The sequence below is a fragment of the Protopterus annectens genome, chromosome 7.part1 (genome assembly GCF_019279795.1).
Source record: "Protopterus annectens isolate FY-2018-M chromosome 7.part1, PAN1.0, whole genome shotgun sequence".
NCBI lineage: Eukaryota > Metazoa > Chordata > Ceratodontiformes > Protopteridae > Protopterus > Protopterus annectens.
The window spans coordinates 429,598,910-429,619,214 of record NC_056740.1 but is presented as its reverse complement, the minus strand read 5'-3'; the positions used below and the strand labels follow the sequence as shown (position 1 = coordinate 429,619,214).

General features: G+C 43.4%; 1 protein-coding gene across 1 annotated transcript in view; it reads right to left on the bottom strand.

Moving 5' to 3' along the window:
* NISCH (nischarin) overlaps positions 1-20,305 on the bottom strand; it is a 1,490,316-nt gene that overhangs the window by 262,786 nt on the left and 1,207,225 nt on the right. Inside the window, exon 14 of the mRNA XM_044078886.1 lies at positions 4,005-4,132. Within this exon, the coding sequence (XP_043934821.1) occupies positions 4,005-4,132 (128 nt within the window). The remainder of the gene's footprint in view (positions 1-4,004; positions 4,133-20,305) is intronic.

The following is a 20,305-nucleotide window of genomic DNA, read 5'->3' as shown; positions in this document are numbered from 1 at the left end:
TGGGTGGGGGACTCCAAGGGTTGCTTGGGATAAGCAGACTCTTCCTAAATGAAAGGCAGGACTACTGGGAGCCCCTGATTTGAACTTATACAGACTAGCTGCAATTTTAAGTACTTTCTGTCTACATAATAGACAACACTCAGTGGCAAGGAAATCCTTTATGCTGTCCACACTAGGAGGAACAGAAATATTTTTAAGCACGTCTTCAAACAGCAGGCGAGACCTTACTTTATCATCTCTAAGCACACAGACTACCTGTGTAGTGAGATGAGTAGCCTGGTTAAAAAGTATGGCTTAACAGCTTGGAGGAACAAGCTAGTCCCCATTTTAATGGCCTTTTTCTGAAGTCTGCAAGATCTCAACTAGTTGGCCAACACTTTCCCATCTACGCTTTTCTCCACTGTAGTGCGGTCTTGGAGTTGGTATATATAGTTGGGGGGGGGGGGGTAAAGCCCCCCCCCCCCAACCTGGGTAGGTTTGAAATGCTGCATTTTTTGGAATAGGAAAGTGTTGAGTAACTAGTTACTTACCCTGGTGAAAAAATGAACGTTCGCTGAATGAATGTTCGATATTTAGCCATTTGATGTAAATGTTCCTTGATGGTTAAACATAGACCCCAGAGCAGGATGAGGCTAAGCAGGAGTTAGGACTACAGGTTAGAGACTGGCTTCCCTAGCAGGGACTGATAGAGTATAAGCAAAAAGAAGGGGACAGTGAAGTGTAAAGTAAAAAAACAGCTTTGGAGCATTTTTTAGTTGCGTCTAGAACAGAAAACGGTGTTAAAAAAGGGATAATTAGTAGGGTGTATAATATACTGCATGATAACTGTAATAATCAATCAGAGGATGTTACAACAGAATGGGAAGAGAGAACAGAAAGACAATTACAAAGTAACAATAAATAAAAACGTGCAACGCACCCAAGTCTGCACAAAGTATAGAAGGCTTATGATTTTTTGCTTGGACATGTCTGCATACATATTTTTATACCACAAGTAAACATTACAGGACTTTCTTCATCTAGATAGTAGACGTTGGAGATATCAGGAAGAAGAAAACAGGAAACTAGGAACTTTTTTTGTTTGGAAATGTATGAAGTTGGTACATTTGTAAAATTCCTTGCAGAATACTTCGCAGAAATATTCGGGGAACAAATTGTTACAATTAAAGAACCTATCCTATTGAGCTGGGATATAGGATCCGAACTGCCTACCCATACTAAGGCCACTGGCAGCCAAAAAGGCGATTAACAGAAAATAGAAATCAAAATATAAACCAAATGTAACTCAAGAACAAAATTTTGTAAAGAAGATAAACAGACTAAGTGGGACCTGCAGATAAGACGAGCCTCAGATTTTTCACAAAAAATACACTGAATCTCCAGGGACAATAAATCCAGAGGAAGAAGCATGAGCTTTTAGGGCAGGCAGGAGCTTTGCAATTTACGCAATGCTGGAGAGAATGAAAAGTGTTAAGAAAACACACGCTGCAGAACGGAAACACTGAAACCTGTAATTAAGGCTTCCCGCCTTATTTGTCTGGTAGTATAACCTGTATCACTGTTAGAACACAGGATTAAAGCTATGACTTGCTAACCAGCTGCGTCTTGTAGGCTGATGCTCGATTCCTTCAACCACCATTTGCTTTACTGTGTAGCTCTGAGTAAGTCACTTAACCAAACAATGCTCTGGGTGCAACTGGAAAATTGGGCTTTTGCTTCCTGGATCTCATGGCTAGACACTATCAAGGCTCCTATGAATGCAAGTGAACTCATGCTTGAACTTAAAGGAAGGGTTAAGCATTTAGGAATAAGAAGGCATCTAGCTTCCAGACAATCTTGTGGAGAAAAACAGACCAGACGTTTTGAAGCAGATTGTTAAGACGAGTGACAAATGGGTCCTCTTCTGGTATGCTCCACCTTTGTACACTACCTAGAAAAAAAAATCCATGCATGGTCTTGGCTCCAATTCATGAGAATTATTTGTCTGCTGAAGAAGCCTGCTAGTTACGTCCATAAATTAAATCAGGAAGAGGAGTTGCTGAGAGCTGTATTCTGTGCTGAGTGGCCTAAATCCCTATCCAAATTGTCGATCCAAAAATCTCTCAGACTGGAAAGATCTGACGCCTCTATGCTTGCTGATGTGCCATGTTACTGTGGTGCTACCTGTACTGATCTGACAGTCACCCAGAAGAAAACTGTGAAGAAAAGCCATCAGGGATCAGAAAATGTTTTTTTTCACTTCTTTCGGACTGGTGAGAAGACACTTTTCAGAAATGACTGAAGTGCTCAAGCTTGTAATACCAAACACAGTACAAAAAACACTGTTGTCTGTTTCTAAGACACTATAGAAGGACTAAGAGACAAGCCTCTGGACAGGATGAGTGGGTCCTGCTACCACGAAAATTCATTATTCACTGAATGAAAGAGGAGAACCATTACCTTTATGGTATATGATGAACGACTTCAAACATCCCTCCAACTACTGCTTCAAACACAGTGCGAGAACGAGGGTTTGCAGTAAAAATATTCTGAGATTATACTGATAGCACAGAACTGTCCAGATGTGGAGAAATGGTTACGCTTTGCTTCCCGAGAGGTGCATACACTACAGCTCAACAGCTGGCAAATTACTCAAAGAGCTGTGCATAGCCCAAAGAGGAAACTTGCAAATGAAAGTTATGAAAAGCTAGCTGAAAATTATTTACCTTACCGGGGCTGTATAAATACGCATCAGTCATCTAAAATCCTTTTTCTACGCATAGAACAACTGCTTTTCATGTTACCGTCGTGAATTCGCTTGTATAAATATTCGTGTGACAAATCTCCCACTGGTCCTTGAATACTGTCCTTCTTGTGGGACCAGAACCAGCGTAGAACAGAAATATTGTCTTTTTGAGTATAATTACTCAAGTATTGTCTTTTTGATTACAAGCCGAAGCATTAATAGCAAACACTGACACCAAATCATGGAGTGTGAGGAATGAAAATCAAATTATCAAGCAATCCTGCACTACTGTCTATACAAGCTGTCTACAGTTGTTGTTTTCCGTGCATCAAGGTGAACCTGGAAATTACAACCAAGGAGTTCTTTCTGTAAAACAGGCTCTTGCTGATGTGGTAAATTTTTTGAAACTCCAGCCTGGGAGCATACCACATCTGTTTAAAAGGATGATCCTATCTTGCCCCCCCCCCTTCACCCCAAATATATGATTACACTATCAAATGGCTAGTCAAAAAAAAAACAATAAAAAGCTCCTGAATGACTGGGACACGACCCAAACAAAATTTGAAGTCCAAAAGAAAGCTCCCGGTTTTGAACCAGACATGTCTTTTCAGGACTACTCCTGACAAGCAAGAAAATGTCCAGAGCAACATAGGTAAACCATTTTGTCAGCAGTGGCAATCAAACCTGTCCACTGTTCCTTGCTGTCAGAGCCAGGAAGTTCATTCAATCTTGATCCAAGAAGTGCCCCAATATTTAATTATGCGAGTGGTACAGTTAAGTTACCTTGCAGCCAAATTACTGAATGTTTACTACCTTTTAACTCATGGTACCCTAAGATCTTTCAGTCAAATGTCAAAATGGCTAGAAAACTAGTGTTCCTACACTGTGCTGTAGTGGAGAAAGGTGCAGTGGAAGGATCAGCTTTTAGAGGCTTTCTATCAGAGGTACGAGACCTGGTAATGTGAATTGTGAGACTTCAAAAAAAGAAACTGCAATTCAAACTGAAAAAAGTGAATTGTGAATGTGTCTGTTTTACACATTCCAAACATTTATGCAGTGGGACTTCGCCCTCTCCCCATTTACTGGACACTTCATGAGCATCCTCTTTCTTTAGTCACAGAGTGAAGATGTTTCAACACAAGGTAAATACAGAAAGTTTATCATTAACAATTAAAGGCACATAACATGACAGTCAAAATATCAGTTCAGCCTTCTGCTCAGCATCGAAACTGAACTCATCCATGTTCAACACAATCTAATGCCAATAAAATGCACTTACATGCTCTTCACCTTTATGACCAGGAACAGAGGTGTGCATGCATGTCTGGGTAACTGTAGGGTCCTTGGGAGTCAAAATGTCGCTAGGAGCTGAAATGCTGACTAGGGCTTCTTCTGTACAAATTATTTCTGAAGCAAATACAAGGGAATAAAAATGACTTCAGAGCACAGCCTCAAGACATACACAAAAGGAACAGGACTGCATCATTAATTTAATGTTAGAGCACATTTACTTTCTATAACCACTTGTCACAAAGTATTCAATGACAGCATAACTTATGTAGGTTTATGATCACATTTAATCAAGTTAATAAAAAGTGGCGATAAAAATGTGATACTGAAAATTCTAATCATCATACAATTGTCCTTTAACATTTACAATGTTTTACTTATTTCACGGCTTCACAAATGACTATGAAAAGTACAGTTTTGTACCTACCATAAATGTAGATGTTCGAAGATCCACATTGCTGCAGTCCTAACACTTGGGTAGTCCGCTGTCCCTCGGTCGGCCCGAATATCAGAGTATAAGGCTGACGTCGGTCAAGGCGCATTTGACTGACATCAGAACGTCAGGGTACAAATGCGCATGACCGACGTCATATCCTCAGTCTTTTCTTGCCCCAGATGTCAGAAGACCCTAAAAAGAAAGGTCAAAACCCCTAGACAACAACTAAACAACCAACCAGCCTAACACCAAAAATATGTACAATATATACAATATATACAATTATACCTCAGATGGATAACCCAACCCACACAACCACCTCAAACTACAGAGGGAAGGAGGGAGGGAAAATTGGACTGCAGCAATGTGGATCTTGAACATCTACATTTATGGTAGGTACAAAACTGTACTATGTTCTTCATCTCACATTGCTGCAGTCCTAACACTTGGGTAGAATCCCAAAGCAGAGGTAAGGGAGGATGGCTAAACTATAATGAAGCAGGAGCTGCCAAAATGCCCTGCAACACAGCAGTGGCAAAACCAGCCCTGTATTTAGAGTACAGTGGAAGGTGGTAATGCCTAGAGAAGGTATGCACTGAACTCCAAGTGGCTGCCTCCAAAATATCCTTAGTAGCCACCCCCCTCAAAAAAGCTGTTGAAGTGGCAGTAGCCCTAGTGGAATGCGGCCTAATCCCAGCTGGAATCTCTTTGCCATGATGGGAATAACAGAAAGCAATGCAAAACCCAATCCACTTAGAAATAGTTTGTTTTGACACGGGCTTGCCCTGAGAGCACAAAGCAAAAGAAACTAATAACTGCTGAGATTGTCTGAACCCTTTAGTTCTGTCCAAATAATATCGCAACTGCCTGTGTACATCTAAAGTGTGCAAAATCTTTTCCCCTTTAGTTTGGGGATTTGCATAAAAAGTAGGCAAATGAATAGTTTGGTTTAAAGCCACACTAGAAACCACTTTAGGCATAAAGGAAGGATTAGTACGTAAAGATACCCTATCCTTATGGAAAATTAAGAAAGGCTCAACTGCCATAAGGGCCTGCAATTCAGAAACCCTTCTTGCAGAGGTAATGGCCAACAAAAAAGCAGTCTTCCATGACAAATATTTCAACTCAGCAGTAGCTGCAGGCTCAAAAGGTTGTAGAGTGAGTTTCTCCAACACAAAATTGAGATCCCAAGCAGGAGTAGGAGCCCTTCGTGGGGGTCTTATATTCTTTGCCCCTCTAAGAAATTGCTTGAACAAAGGATGAGAAAACAATGGTGGGTCACAGTCGTAGTGAGCTGAAATTGCTGCAGTATGAACCTTAATAGAAGAGAAGGACAAACCTTTGTCCAATAACTCAGTGAGATATTGAAGAGCCACACTTAAATCAGGCTCAGAAACATCCAAATCCTTAGCTGCACTCCAAAATAAAAATCTCTTCCATTTATCTGCGTATACTTTCCTTGTACTAGGCCTTCTAGCTTCCAAAATCACATTCAAAACTTGTTGTGGAAGTTGAGACCCTCTATGGTTTAAAACAGAATATGCCATGCTGTTAGGTGAAGAGAGTGAAGTTTGACATTGAGCAAATGACTGTCCTCCTGGGACAACAGATGTGGAATCAAAGGTAAAGGCCATGGAGGCGTCCGTACTAGACTTCTCAGTAATGGGTACCAGTGCTGTCGAGGCCAATCTGGAGCTATCAAAATCATCCTTGGCTTGTCCTGTCTGGCCTTTAGAAGTACCTTTGGGAGGAGAGGCAGAGGTGGAAAGGCATACACATGAAGATTTTTCCAACTGAAAGAAAGAGCATCCACTTTCCAAGCTGTGGGATGAAACCGCTTTGTGCAAAACTTTGGCAGCTGGTGGTTTAGTGGAGAAGCGAACAGATCTATGTCTGGAGTTCCCCAGGACACTGTCAATTTCTGAAATACATGAAGATCCAGTTTCCACTCGTGGGGATCCATGATTTGTCTGCTTAACACATCTGCTAAGGAGTTCTGTGCTCCGGCAGAAACCTTGCCTGAAGACTTAGTTGTAAACTGAGAGCAGTCTCCCACAAAATCATTGCTTGCCTGCATAGAGGATAAGAATGTGTTCCCCTTGCTTGTTGATGTACCACATGACAGTTGTGTTGTCTGTTAGAATCAACACCTGCCCTGGAAGAAGTAAATCCTTGAAAGCTATCAATGCAAACTGGACTGCTAACATCTCCTTCAAGTTGATATGTAGATGCTGTAGTCTGACAGGCCACTTGTCTTGTATCCACTTTCCGTTTAGATGAGCTCCCCAAGCTTTGTCTGAGGCATCTGTCGTTAAAATTTGACTCGCCTCTGGCCGGGTCACAGAGAGTCCCTTGTTTAGGTGACATTCCTGAGCCCACCACAAAAATTCCTTTTGAATGCAAGGTATTATTTGAATGACAGTGTCCAGATGCTGGCAGTGCTGTGTCCATACATTTTTGAGATACCATTGCAACTTCCTCATATGCAGTTTGGCATTGGGAAGCACCAGAATACAAGATGCCATGAACCCTAAGGCTTGAAGGACTGTCCTTGCAGTCAGCCCGGACTGAAGAGATAGATGATGGAAGTAAAGGGAAAGATTCTTTTGTTTGTCCGGGGTTAGAAAGGCCATCTGGGATGCTGTATTCAGTCTTACTCCCAGAAAGCACATGTCTTGAGAGGGTACTAGACTGGACTTTATTTCGTTCACAGAATACCCCAGGCATCTTAGCACTGCTATCACATATTCCAAATGACGAAGAAGCTCGTCCCTTCCTTGAGCCAGAATCAGGCAATCGTCCAAATAAGGATAGATTTGTATTCCTTTTAGCCTGAAGAAAGCTATCACTGGAGCCAGAACTTTCGTAAATACTCTGGGCACAGTAGATAAGCCAAAGGGCAATGCAGAGAACTGATAGTGAGAAGTCCCAGTCCGAAAACGCAGATACTTCCTGCAACTTAGCCTGATAGGAACATGAAGGTAAGCCTCCTTGAGATCCAAAGTTACCATCCAGTGATCCTTGCCCAGTAGAGGTAAAAGCTGTTGTAACGTCAACATTTTGAACTTGGGAATGTCCAGATAAGTGTTGAGGATAGATAAATCCAAAATTGGTCTCCACGTGTTCCCCTTTTTTGGCACAAGGAACAGGCGAGAATAAAATCCTAGGCCCCTTTCTGGCACAGGAACCGGCTGTATGGCCCCTATTTGGAGTAACAGAGAAATTTGCTTGTGAGCCTCTATTCTTTGTTGAGGAGGAATGTCTGGCATTCCTTTGAAAGGAGGCAAGGTATGGAAATAAAACCTGTAACCGTGATGTATGATATCCAGTACCCATCTGTCTTGGGTAATCAAACTCCAATTTTCTTTGAAAAGTGCCAACCTTCCTCCCAAAGGTGCTGCCAGGCGAGAAGGGTCTGGCAGCTGAAAAGGTAGGTCATTGGGTCTGTTTACGAAAGGACTGACCCCTGCCCTCACCGAAGACTGTGCAGGAGAACTCCTGTTCTAGGCCTGAAAGAGCCCTGACCTCTGCCCCTGCCACGTCTAGATCTACCCCTAGACTGGGAATCATAAGAAGGATACGTCCACCCTTTAGTAGGCCAATTTCTACTAAACTTTGGAGGCTGAACCTGCAAAAATCTTTAACAGTCTGCATAGACTTAGCCTTGTCTTCCATTTTCTTTAAAACTGCCTCAACAGGAGAACCAAACAAGACATCAGATTGCAAAGGGGCATCCAAAATCCTAGTTTTAACATGGTCAGATAAATTTTGATCCCTCAGCCAGGCATGCCTGCGAAGAACTGACCCAGTGGCAGCCACCCTAGACGAGGCCTGTACAGCATCAAAACCACATTGCAAAGAATGCTTACCCACCTGTTCAGAAACATGCACTAAATCTTGTAACTCTTTACAATCAATACCTTCCGCCAGAGCATCAACCTTAGATTTCAACTGTGAAAGGAGATAATTTTGATATTTCAACATGTGAAACTGGCAATTCAAAGCTCTCATGGCTAGAGTGGAAGAAGTATAAACTTTCTTTCCCCATCTATCCAAGGCCCTGGCCTCTTTATCTGCAGGAACCGGATTCTTGACAACAGAAGCCTTAACACCCTTAGGCCCCTGGCTAACAGTTTCTGGGTCTGCCCTAGGACTCTTAAAAGATACTTATGAGCTTCAGGCACCCTGTAATACCTATCTGGTTTAACAGGAGCAGGAGGCAAAGAATCAGGATTAAGAGAAGCCTCTGCAAACACATCTTCCACCACATTCAGAACAGGAGGTATAGCTAAAGGCCTATGCTGGGGTAAAACAAAAATTCCCTAAGCCTTTTCCTGGAATCAGAGAAATCCTGACCTTCCCATTTAAAATGCTCTCTCATGGAGTGAAGGGTCTCTGAAAAGAAAAATCCTCAGGAGGAGAAGCAGAAGGAGTAGAATCATCCACATCAGAATCAGAATAATGAGAATACTCCTGCAAGTCTTCAGCAAGACTCAGACACATCGAAGCCTGCTCATAATCCCCCAACACAGGTTCCATCCTAGGCCTCTTATCAGGAGGGGGCATAGAGCCTCTAATTAAGGTAATTAAATCTTCTGCCATTTTAAGCATGTGCTTCTTGGGCACAGAACCTGAAGAACTAGGAGTGACACCCACAGAAGCAAAACTAGACCTGCCTCTAGGAGAAGCCTTGGAAGCAGAAAGAGAGGGCCTAGACACCTTAGGAAGGGAGGGGAGAACAGTTACCTGAGAAGCCCCTACAGCCTGACCTGCCTCCTGGGAGGCCACATCCTGTAAAAACACAGTTTCTCCCTGGGACTCCAGAGAGGCCTCCGTCGAACCACCGGTTCCACTGACGCCTCTAAAGAACCGGCGTCCGGTTCGGACGACTCCTCTAACCTAGGCTTAACTGCCTTGTCCTTGCGCTTCTTTGAGGAAGCCGGCGTCGGAGCATCCGACGGCATATTGTAATTGCACCGCTTCCCAAAGACCAACCTGGCACAATCCAACCTTCGCTTTATAGTGCGTTTATTGAACCTAGCACAAAAGCGACACCCAACAACGTCGTGCTCAGGTCCCAAACAAGGTATACACAAATTATGGTAATCCCTATGCGGTATCTGTTTCCCACAAGAAATACAGTTATTCACTTTTTCTGACATCCGGTAAACCACTGAGGCAAGAAAAAACCAAAATATTCCCCAGCGGGTACTTAACCAACTCTGACTTCGGTCTGAAACTCCGAATTCGAAAAATTTCAGAACGCCGAACGGCACTTGCAAAACTGCTTCTGCATCGGACCATGTGGCAAAAAAGACTGAGGATATGACGTCGGTCATGCGCATTTGTACCCTGACGTTCTGATGTCAGTCAAATGCGCCTTGACCGACGTCAGCCTTATACTCTGATATTCGGGCCGACCGAGGGACAGCGGACTACCCAAGTGTTAGGACTGCAGCAATGTGAGATGAAGAACATCAATAGTTAGACAGTTAACATAATATAATACCAGATGTGTAAGAAGTGTGCCCATCTTTGCTAACAGGTAGGACTATATGCTGCAGGCATTAAGACCACTCGTCACCTAAGGTGTTCAAAGCTATTCTCTCCCACCCCCAGGCCTTAGAAACCCTAAGATAAATACCTTCAGGTCATTCACTAGAAAACAATACAGAGGGATAGAAAAAGTAGGCTTAGGGGAGCTAGAGACTGGCTTATTGCCTCAAACTATGGTAGGAGCATGGCTGGGAAATGTTACGTATTAGAGAAAGAAAGTACAGTTTTGTACCTACCATAAATGTAGATGTTCGAGTACTAATACAGCTGCAGTAATCACAGATGGGTTTTCAGCCGTCAGGCAGTCCCTCGGTTGGCCGAATTCCAAAGTCTTGGTCCGGCGTCGGTTGTCGTCGCTTACTCTTCTGACGTCAGAGAGGCCAGAGTATATAAGACACAGCCGACGCCATGTTCTTCAGTCTTTCTTGCCCCAGATGTCAGGTGCCCCCAAAAGGATGGCAATACATAAATAAAGCTTATCTACATATACAAGCAATGCAATGTAATCCAAAATCAGTGTAAGCAAGCAAATAAAACATAGCAGGATAACCCAGTCAGGTAGTATGAAGAGGTTGTTAGGCCCCATGCCTTTACCAAGTGGGGAAGGAGGGAGGGAAACCTGTACTGCAGCTGTATTAGCACTCGAACATCTACATTTATGGTAGGTACAAAACTGTACTATGTTCATCGTGCATACAGCTGCAGTAATCACAGATGGGTAGAGTCCCAAAGCTATGCATAGGGTGGTAGGTACTAGGAGGAACTGGGTTGAGCCAGAATGCCCTGCAAAACAGCAGTGGCAAAGCCTGCTCTTGTTCTGGAATATAAAGGCAGGTGGTAGTGTTTTGTGAAGGTATGTACAGAACTCCAAGTGGCTGCCTCCAAAATATCTTTGGTAGGAACACCTCTGAGGAAGGCTGTAGAGGTGGCTGTGGCCCTGGTGGAGTGTGATCTGATACCTGTAGGAACAGATTTCCCATGATAGGAATAACAAAACCGTATGCAGTGGCCAATCAACTTGGAAATAGTCTGTTTTGTAACTGGTTTCCCTTGAGCCCCTACAGCATAAGACACAAAAAGTTGTTCTGATTTCCTGAAGGACTTTGTTCTGTCCAAATAATAACGTAGCTGCCTATGGATGTCTAAAGAGTGTAGAAGCCTTTCCCCTTTGTTTTGAGGATTGGGATAAAAGGTAGGGAGGTGTATGGCTTGATTTAAGGCTACCCTAGATACCACTTTTGGCATAAATGATGGGTTGGTACGAAGGGAAACCCTGTCCTGATGGAAAATGAGGAAGGGCTGCACCACCATGAGGGCCTGTAGTTCAGAAACCCTACGAGCTGAAGTGATGGCCAGAAGGAAGGCTGTTTTCCAGGACAAATATTGCAAATCTGTTGAGGCAGCTGGTTCAAAAGGAGGCAATGTTAATTTTTCTAGTATGTAATTAAGGTCCCAGGCTGGTATTGGTTGCTTCCTTGGAGGTCTTATATTCTTAGCCCCTCTGAGGAACTGTCGTAAGAGTGGGTGAGAAAATAAAGGGGGATCCGTGTTGAATTCTGCAGAAATGGCTGAGGCATGTATTTTTATGGAAGAAAATGAAAGTCCACTGTTCAGCAGCTCAGCTAGATACTGTAATACCCGAGGCAAGTTCAGTTTTCTAGGGTCCTGGCCTCTTTTCTCATTCCAAGAGCAAAACCGCTTCCATTTTGCGGAGTAAGTTTTTCTAGCAGATGGCCTTCTGGCCTCCAAAATGACATCCTGCACCTCCTTGGAGAGTAGGGTCTGTTGTGGTGTTAAGGAATTTTCCATGCAGCGAGATTGTTTTCAGCTGACTGTGAAGAGTTTTGTAGCTGTGCTGAGTCAGCAGAAGAGGCATTAGAGGCAGGGACCAGGGAGGAGTATGTGTTAGGCTCCTCAGGAGTGGATACCAGTGTCGCCTTGGCCAATCTGGAGCAATCAGTATCATCCTCGGTTTGTCTGTTCTTGCTTTCAAAAGCACTTTGGGCAGAAGAGGCAGAGGTGGGAATGTGTAAACTGTCCATGCTGTCCAACTGAATGAAAGGGCGTCCACTCTCCAGGCCTTTGGATGAAAGGTCCTTGAACAAAACTTTTCCAATTGATGGTTCCTGTGGGAGGCAAAAAGATCTATGTCTGGCCTCCCCCACGCTTGGATTATTTCTGTAAACACCTGAGGATGTAACTTCCATTCGTGTGGATCTGTCATATTTCTGCTTAGATTGTCTGCCAGTGTGTTTTCCAATCCTGGCAAGTACTGTGCTTGAAGTTCGATTTGTCTTTCCAGAGCCAAGTTCCAAAGAGTCATGGCTAGTCTGCACAAGGGGTATGAATGTGTTCCTCCTTGTTTGTTTATGTACCACATTACTGTGGTGTTGTCTGTTCTTATCAGTAATTGTCCTGGATGCAGGAAGTCCTTGAAAGCTGTAATTGCATTTATTACTGCTAGCATTTCTTTTGATTGATGTGAAGGTGCTTTTCCTTTTGGGACCATCTGCCCTGAATGCACCTGTCCTTCATGTGCCCCAGGCGTAATCTGAGGCGTCTGTGGTTATGACTTGTTTTGCTTGAGGCTTGCAGAATGGAAGGCCTGTGTTTACTTGACATGCTTGGGCCCACCATAGAAATTCCTTTTGCAAACATGGAATTATTGGTATAATTGTTTCCAAACTGTGACTGTGTTGAGACCACAGATTTTTTAGGTACCATTGAAGTTTCCTCATATGCAGCTTTGCACATGGGATTAGAAGAATGCAAGATGCCATGAATCCCAGAGCCTGCAGGATTTTCCTTGCAGTAAGCCTGGTACTTTTTGCTAGTATTTTGAAGTACTGAGATAGTTGCCCCTGTTTTTCTGGCGTAAGATATGCCATCTATCTGGGTGTTTGTGTCCAAGTTGGCACCCAGGAAGGTTATTTTCTGAGATGGTGTTAGCCTTGATTTCTCTTTGTTGATGGTATATCCCAGAGAAAGCAGTAACCGTATCACATATGCCAGATGTTCCAGTGTTTGCTGTCCGCTTGGATCAGGCAGTCGTCCAGATAAGGGTAAATTTGTATCCCTTGAAGTCTGCAGTAGGCAATCACTGATGTCAGGCACTTTGTGAATACTCTGGGCGCAGTAGATAAGCCAAAGGGCAATGCAGAGAATTGATAGTGGACTGAACCTGCAAGAAATCTGAGGTATCTTCTGCAGCTTTGTCTGATTGGGACATGCAGGTATGCCTCCTTGAGGTCCAATGTTACCAGCCAAAACTCCTTGCCCAGCATGGGAAGAAGTTGCTGTAATGTGAGCATCTTGAATTTTGGTACGAGTAGAAATGTGTTTAGGATGGATATGTCCAAAATGGGTCTCCAGTCGGTTCCTTTCCTTGGTACCAGAAAGAGTCTTGAATAAAAACCTTGACCTTGTTGGTGCGTAGGTACCTTTTGAATAGCTCTCATGTTTATGAGCTTTGAAATTTGCAGTTGTGCCTCTGCCCGTTGATTTTGTGGCAGGTTTGGCATGCCTCTCATTTTTGGAAGAGTGTGAAATTGAAATTTGTAGCCTCTGTTTATAATGTCCAGTATCCATTTGTCTGTTGTGACAATATGCCAATTGCTTGCAAATAATGCTAGTTTCCCTCCCAAAGGTGCTGCCAGCTGAGACCTGCTTGGCATGGAAATGAGGGAGTCATTGGGTTTGCTTCCTGTATTGTTGGGCACTGTCTTCACCACCTCTTGGTGCTGGAGTTTGCCATTGTCTGCCTCTATATGATCCTTGTGATTGCCCTCTGCCCCTTGTGCGTCTGTATCTACCTCTTTGGGGCTTGTCAGTGGCTGGAAAGGACCAGTTTTTTGAAGGCCAATTTCTGCTAAAACGTGGTGGTTGGACCTGTAAGAAAGCTTTGACAGTTTGCATAGATTTGGCTTTTTCTTCCATTTTCCGTAGTATCTCCTCAGCATTAGTACCAAATAGTACATCCTTTTGTAAAGGAGCATCTAGAAGTTTAGCTTTCACATGATCAGGTAAGTTTTGTTCTCTAAGCCAAACATGTCTGCGAATGACTGATCCTGTAGCAGCCGCTCTACTTGAAGCCTCTAGGGCATCATAGCCACATTGTAAGGTGTGTTTACCCACTTGCTCTGCACTATGCATCATATCCTGTAACTCTTTTAAATCTGGTTGTTCAGGTTGAGACATTTTGCTCCTTAATTGTGATAACAGGAACTGCTGATATTTAAGCATATGAAACTGACAGTTTAAGGCCCTCATGGCTAGGGTGGCCGAGGTATATACCTTTTTACCCCACCTTTCTAAAGATCTGGATTCCCTTTCTGCAGGAAGTGGATTCTTGGCAGTGGAGGCCTTCAATCCCTTGGGGCCTTGTGAAATGGTTTCAGGGTCAGCATTATGGCTTTTGAAGAGAAATTGGTGAGAGCTGGGTACTCTGTAATACCTATCAGGTTTGACTGGTGCAGGAGGCAGAGAATCCGGGTTAAGGCAAGCCTCCGAATAGACATCATCAAGTATGTCCAAAACAGGGGGTATCGCCAGAGGTCTGTGTTGAGGTAACAAAAGAAATTCCCTAAGTCTTTTCTTGGAATCTGAAAAGTCTTGGCCTTCCCAATGGAAGTGTTCCCTCAAGGTGTGCAAGGTTTCCCCAAAGGAAAAATCCTCTGGAGGGGATACCGAAGGAATGGACTGTTCTGCATCCGAATCCTCAAAAGGAGAGTAAGAGTGTTCCTCTGCATCAGAATGCTCTGATAAAATGGATCCTTGATCAGAAGAGGGAGAATCTTCCTCCACTCTGGGTCTCTTGTCAGGAGGGGGATGAGAACCTCTGATAAGAGTAATTAAATCCTCAGCCATTTTTAGCATCTGTTTTTTAGGCATGGGTCCAGAAGATGGGCCCTGTACAACAGGTCTCGTGGGATGCCTGGCTGCTTTGGATTTAGTAAAGGCCTTAATTGTAAAAGAAGATGAGGGCCTAAATGCACCATGGGTGGAGGTGGACCTGTCCACATTAGTAGGCTCTACATTAGCAGAGGCTTCGGTAGTAGTCTGGGAAAGGGCCGAGGACCCAGCGGTCTCGGGTACAGAAGACACCGCCAAAGGAGTGTCGTCGGTAGTCAGGGACTGCAAAGGCGTCTCGCTGAGAACCGGACCACGTGTAGCCTGTTTTGGCGTGGTGTCGGTCCTTTTCCTTGCGTTTTTTGGACAAAATGGTAGTCGGAGTGTCCGACGACATTTTATAATCAAAAGCTTTACCAAAGTAGTGTTGGGCGAACTCCGCCCGACACTTAATAGTGCGTTTATTGAAGGTAGCGCAAAAGCGACAGCCCGAGACGTCGTTGTCTGGGCCCAAACAAGGTATGCAAAGGGAATGGAAATCCTTATGCGGTATTTGCTTCCCACAAGAAATACAATTATTAACTTTTTCTGACATCAGTCTGAGGCAAGAAAAGTTTCCCCAACGGGGTACTTAGCTTTAATGAAGACTTCGGTTTCCAATTTTTTCGTAATTCAGGAGCTGGCCGACCGGCACTTGCGAACTGCTTCTGCTTCGGGCACCGCGCGGCAAAAAAGACTGAAGAACATGGCGTCGGCTGTGTCTTATATACTCTGGCCTCTCTGACGTCAGAAGAGTAAGCGACGACAACCGACGCCAGACCAAGACTTTGGAATTCGGCCGACCGAGGGACCGCCTGACGGCTGAAAACCCATCTGTGATTACTGCAGCTGTATGCACGATGAACATCAAGAAAATCTGCCTTATGATCCCCTCTTCTCTGCAGACACAGTGCCCAACTGTCAAATCTTCTTAATTTGTCTATAGACAAAAAGATGGACACTTCCTGCATATTTAGCATTACCACAAGTACACAACTTCCACATCTGGTAACACATGGTCCGTCTTCAGCAACAGCCCTCGGCTACATACCTGGGTAGGCTCAGCAAAGATAACCCCTTCACCACACTAGCCCCCCCCCCCCCCAAAAAAAAAAAAGGAATACCTCCAGTTTATAGTACTTACTGAAGGTGTTTAGATGAGACTAAGCAGCAACAATGGGAGTATCTATGGAAGCTTTCTTTAGGATGGTATCAGATATGGACACTGCTCTCATGGAATGATATTTGTGGGATACAGGTGTGTTGCATCCCCCTTTGAAATAACAGATTTTAATTTGACAGCCATCTGAAAGGGTGGCCTTGGATTGCTGAAGGTCTTTTCTTTGACAGTCACAGGAAATGAAGAGCTGGTCAATCTTTCTGAGCTCTTTGGTCCTACTAATATGAAAACATTAAAATACTGTGGGCATCAGTGCAGTATAGGAGAAGCTTTCTTTATTCCAGCAGTTGAAAAATACTGCTAGTGTTACACACTGGTTCAAATTGATTTCAATGAAAATGTAGGAATGAATGACAGATATGTTCTGAGTACCAGTATGTCCTTATGGAAGTAAGGTACAGAGTTTTAACTGACCGTCTTTTGGTTCCGATGCCTTTCTGGCTAAAGTAACAGCAACTAGGAAAATTGTTCTCTCTCTCAGTACCGGAGTTGTGCTTTCAAGGCAGGTTCAAAGTGTGGCTTTTTAGGAATTCAAGAATAAGTACAAATCCTAAGGAAACAGCAGGTCTTTGATCTCTGGTCAAAGTAAAAAGTACTGTAGAGGAGGGCTTTGTTGACCTTCAATTTTGTTAAGAACGCAGACTGTTGGCCTGCATAAAAACAGCCGAATGAATCTTGATGGTCAAATAATGGAGGTCCTGTTAAAACAGCTATGCTATGTACTGCAGAATTTGAAGAACAGTTACCTTAGCATCCGCTCTTCTCTCTAGTCACAAAGGCTAACTGTGAAATCATCTCCATTTGTCTTTAAATGTCTTTCTGGTGGTAGACTTTGAAATGCTGTCAGGGTCTTTGCAAATTTAGACAAAGTTGAGGTCATCTGCTGTGTTTTAAACTGGAGAAGTCAAACTGAAGAGGTTTAGAATATTAATGCTTAGGTGGGTGTGTCATAAAATTGGGTGGGTGATCAGACTCTCATGAGTTTGCAGCCTGCGAGGTCCTCTCCAGTATGTAGAGTGGCTACAGGAAACATTTTTCTGGCCGATTACAGTGCCAGTATTCAGTCTTTACACCTTATGATTTATCTTCTGTATGAAGGGAGTTAGGTAGCTATCAATAAAAGCAGGCTATGGGGTCAATTCTATGTCACCACATCTTCCACTTTGTCTTTGCTGATCAGACAAAAGGAAAATAAATCAAGGACATTTTTCATCTGAGAAGGTGATGCAAAAAGATCTACTTCTGGATGATCCCACTGCCAGAATATCCACTGGCCATTACTGTTTGAGGGCTCATTTGTAGAAAGAACAGATACCTCTTCAGTATGTCCCCTAACAAGCTCATCTCCCCATTAGCATGCACTGCAACAGGTACAATTTGTGGTCAGTAGTCCAATCCTGCAACTTGGCAGTCTGTCTGCAGGGGAGGAAGGCGCAAGTACCTCCCTGCTTGCTGATGTAGCACAGTGCTACCATGCTGTCTGTATGGATGTCCAAAGGTGACTGGAGAAGGTGGTCCTGAATTCCCTGAAGGGAGAGAAGAACCATTTCTAACTCCAGTATGTTAATGTGCAGCTAGCATTATCACTGGGGCCAAGAGCCTAGAGCAGTAATGTCCTGAAGTGCCCCTCATATGCTAGGGCACACGTATCTGGGTTAACCAAGTTCATCAAAATATGGATCTGGAATGGGTTGCCTTTGGTCAAGTTAGGGGCAAGGGGCCACCCAGACCAGGCATTTCTTGCACAAACACTGATTTGCTGTGTGTGTTTTGGAGCTCTTGTTGACAACACTGAAAATGAAGCATCAATCAGTCTTCTCATGCAAATGTGCATGAGGTACCATTTGAATATTAGCCATCATGTATCCTAGAACTTTAAGGACCTGTTCTGCAATGCTTCTCTGGTGTTGTGGCCCATGGTCTAAAGCAAACTCTAGGATTATGAGTTTTTCTTCCAGCGGCAGCATTTACAAGCCTCAGTATCCAACATACACATAAACAGATGATGCACTGGGTGGGTGTAAGCTTTAATTTGGGGGTGCTGACCTTCATGTTCAGCAGACTGAACAGTTTGATCAGACACCAGGACTGCTGGCCCAGTTGTGCCAAATGTCCACTGAAGCAACAAGGAGCCAATCATCTAAGTACAGGAAACTCTTGGCTCCTTGCAACTTGCAGTGTGCTGCTACTACTATCATGCACCTGGTGAACATCCTGGATGCTGAGGTAAAGCCAAAGGGCAGACTCCTAAACTGGTAGTAACTGGCTGCTACTCAGAAATGCATTTCTCTTCTGCACCTCTTGATTTGCATGTGCAAGTCAGCACCCTGAAGCCCAAAAAGCACACCTAGTCTCTTCTTAATAAGTAAAGGTGGACTATTTGTACCAAGATGATTCGGAGCTATTCTTTTACTAAAATATGATTTACGCTGCTGATACACAAAATTGGCCTAAGGTTTATGTCCTTTTATGACAACAAAAAAGGAGGCTTGAATAGTAGTTTGAACTTTCTGGTCTACTGAGATCCTCTTGGATGTCCATTTTTTTCAGGAGGCTGTCTACCTCCTGTCTGGCTTTTTTCTGATGGAGTGGGATATATGGCAGGGACTTGTGTGATGGAGGCTGTTGTCTGAATGCCGTCTTGTAGCCACTGCATATTATATGCCTAACCCACCTGACTCAAGTAATCTTTGACCCCATGAAGTCCTGGAGGAGACTAATGTTCCATCGGAAATTCCTGAAGAAAGGAGCAGCAGGTAAACACTTCAGGATCACTCCTCTTCCAAAGGGCAGATGAAGCTTCCTGGGACAATGGTTGCCTCCACTGGTAGTTGTTTTGGAAGTGGTCTTGATTCTGACCTCTCACTGCATCCTTTGTAACTCTGCTGTGATCCCTGCTGAAACCACATCCTATGTTGCCTCCTCTGTCTTCGTAAAGGACCACTGTAGAGGTTGGAATTTTACAACCACTGCTGTCAGACATTTTCCCTGATCCTCCATATCTTTAAGATGCCTGCTTACACTATAACTAAACAGAAGGAGTCTATGAAGGAGTCATTGGCGTCTTTCACAAAATCTGCGAGAAGAAGCCATACATGCAAGCATACACGTTTGCAGATGTAGCCATGGCCAAACCTTAAGCCATGCTGTACACAACACAGACCATATGGTGCATGAGATTACTGGAGTTAGAGATTAGGACTCCAAGCTTCTCCCTCTGTTGTTGATCCCATTACTTTTTGATCACATGGCAAATGCTGTTGGGAAACACCAATGTGTATAACGTAGTTTAATAGATGCTTCCAAAATATGTCCATTATTCTGGACTTCCTCGCCGGTGGTTGGGCAGCTGGGTTCTTGAGGGGGATGGGGGTAGCACTTTTCAGAGTTCTGCAGATGCAACCTGGTCTGGTTTGGGGTATCTGATGTGCTAGGGGTTTGGTCCACCCTCTTTCTCTTGCATGTGACAGAGAAACTGTATCAATTTGGATCACTAAGGGGTGACCCAGGAGAAGCCGTGCCATCCAGGTAATGCAGTTAGTGATATCACAAGTTAAACTCCACTCACTAAACAATGTGTTTGGATTTGTATTGGGCTTCGTAGGGTCTTTTGAAAGAGGGTATTAGGACTATGACAGATAAAGAGGGTCTCCTGTTTTTTTAAAAAAATACACAAAAAAAGCACAAAAGAAATAAATACCAAAATGCCAAGCACTGGAACAAATAAACCCACGCAGTAGGAAGGCAATAATAAGGCAAATATTTAATGAAGCTTCCTGGTACCTCAGAACCCTAAGAGCTTCTCTGGTACGTTAAGAAATTCATTACGTATGTTGGATTTATCAAAGGTGTTATCATAGGCCCACTTGTATCTCAGCTGGTATCTAAATTTATTATTAATTTCGGCACTTTGTGGCCAAAGGGTTTGATTCAGGAGGTCAATATTTGTGTCCTGTAAATTTATATGTTGCTTTACATGGTAATGTGTTTTATTATATTATACAGGATGCCTTTTGACAGGTTAGAAGTGTAGGTTAGGGCAAAACATGTTTGTGTATTATAACATTACATTATATTATGGTGTTAGGAATTTTGGTAAAAACATTTTTAGCATACCATTCAAAGCAAAAGGGGAATCATGAAATAGTACTTTTGTGGGAAACATTTAAATATTTATTTGTCCAATTGTCTGAGATGTCTTTGAAATGGATTTAGTGATTAACTATTCATT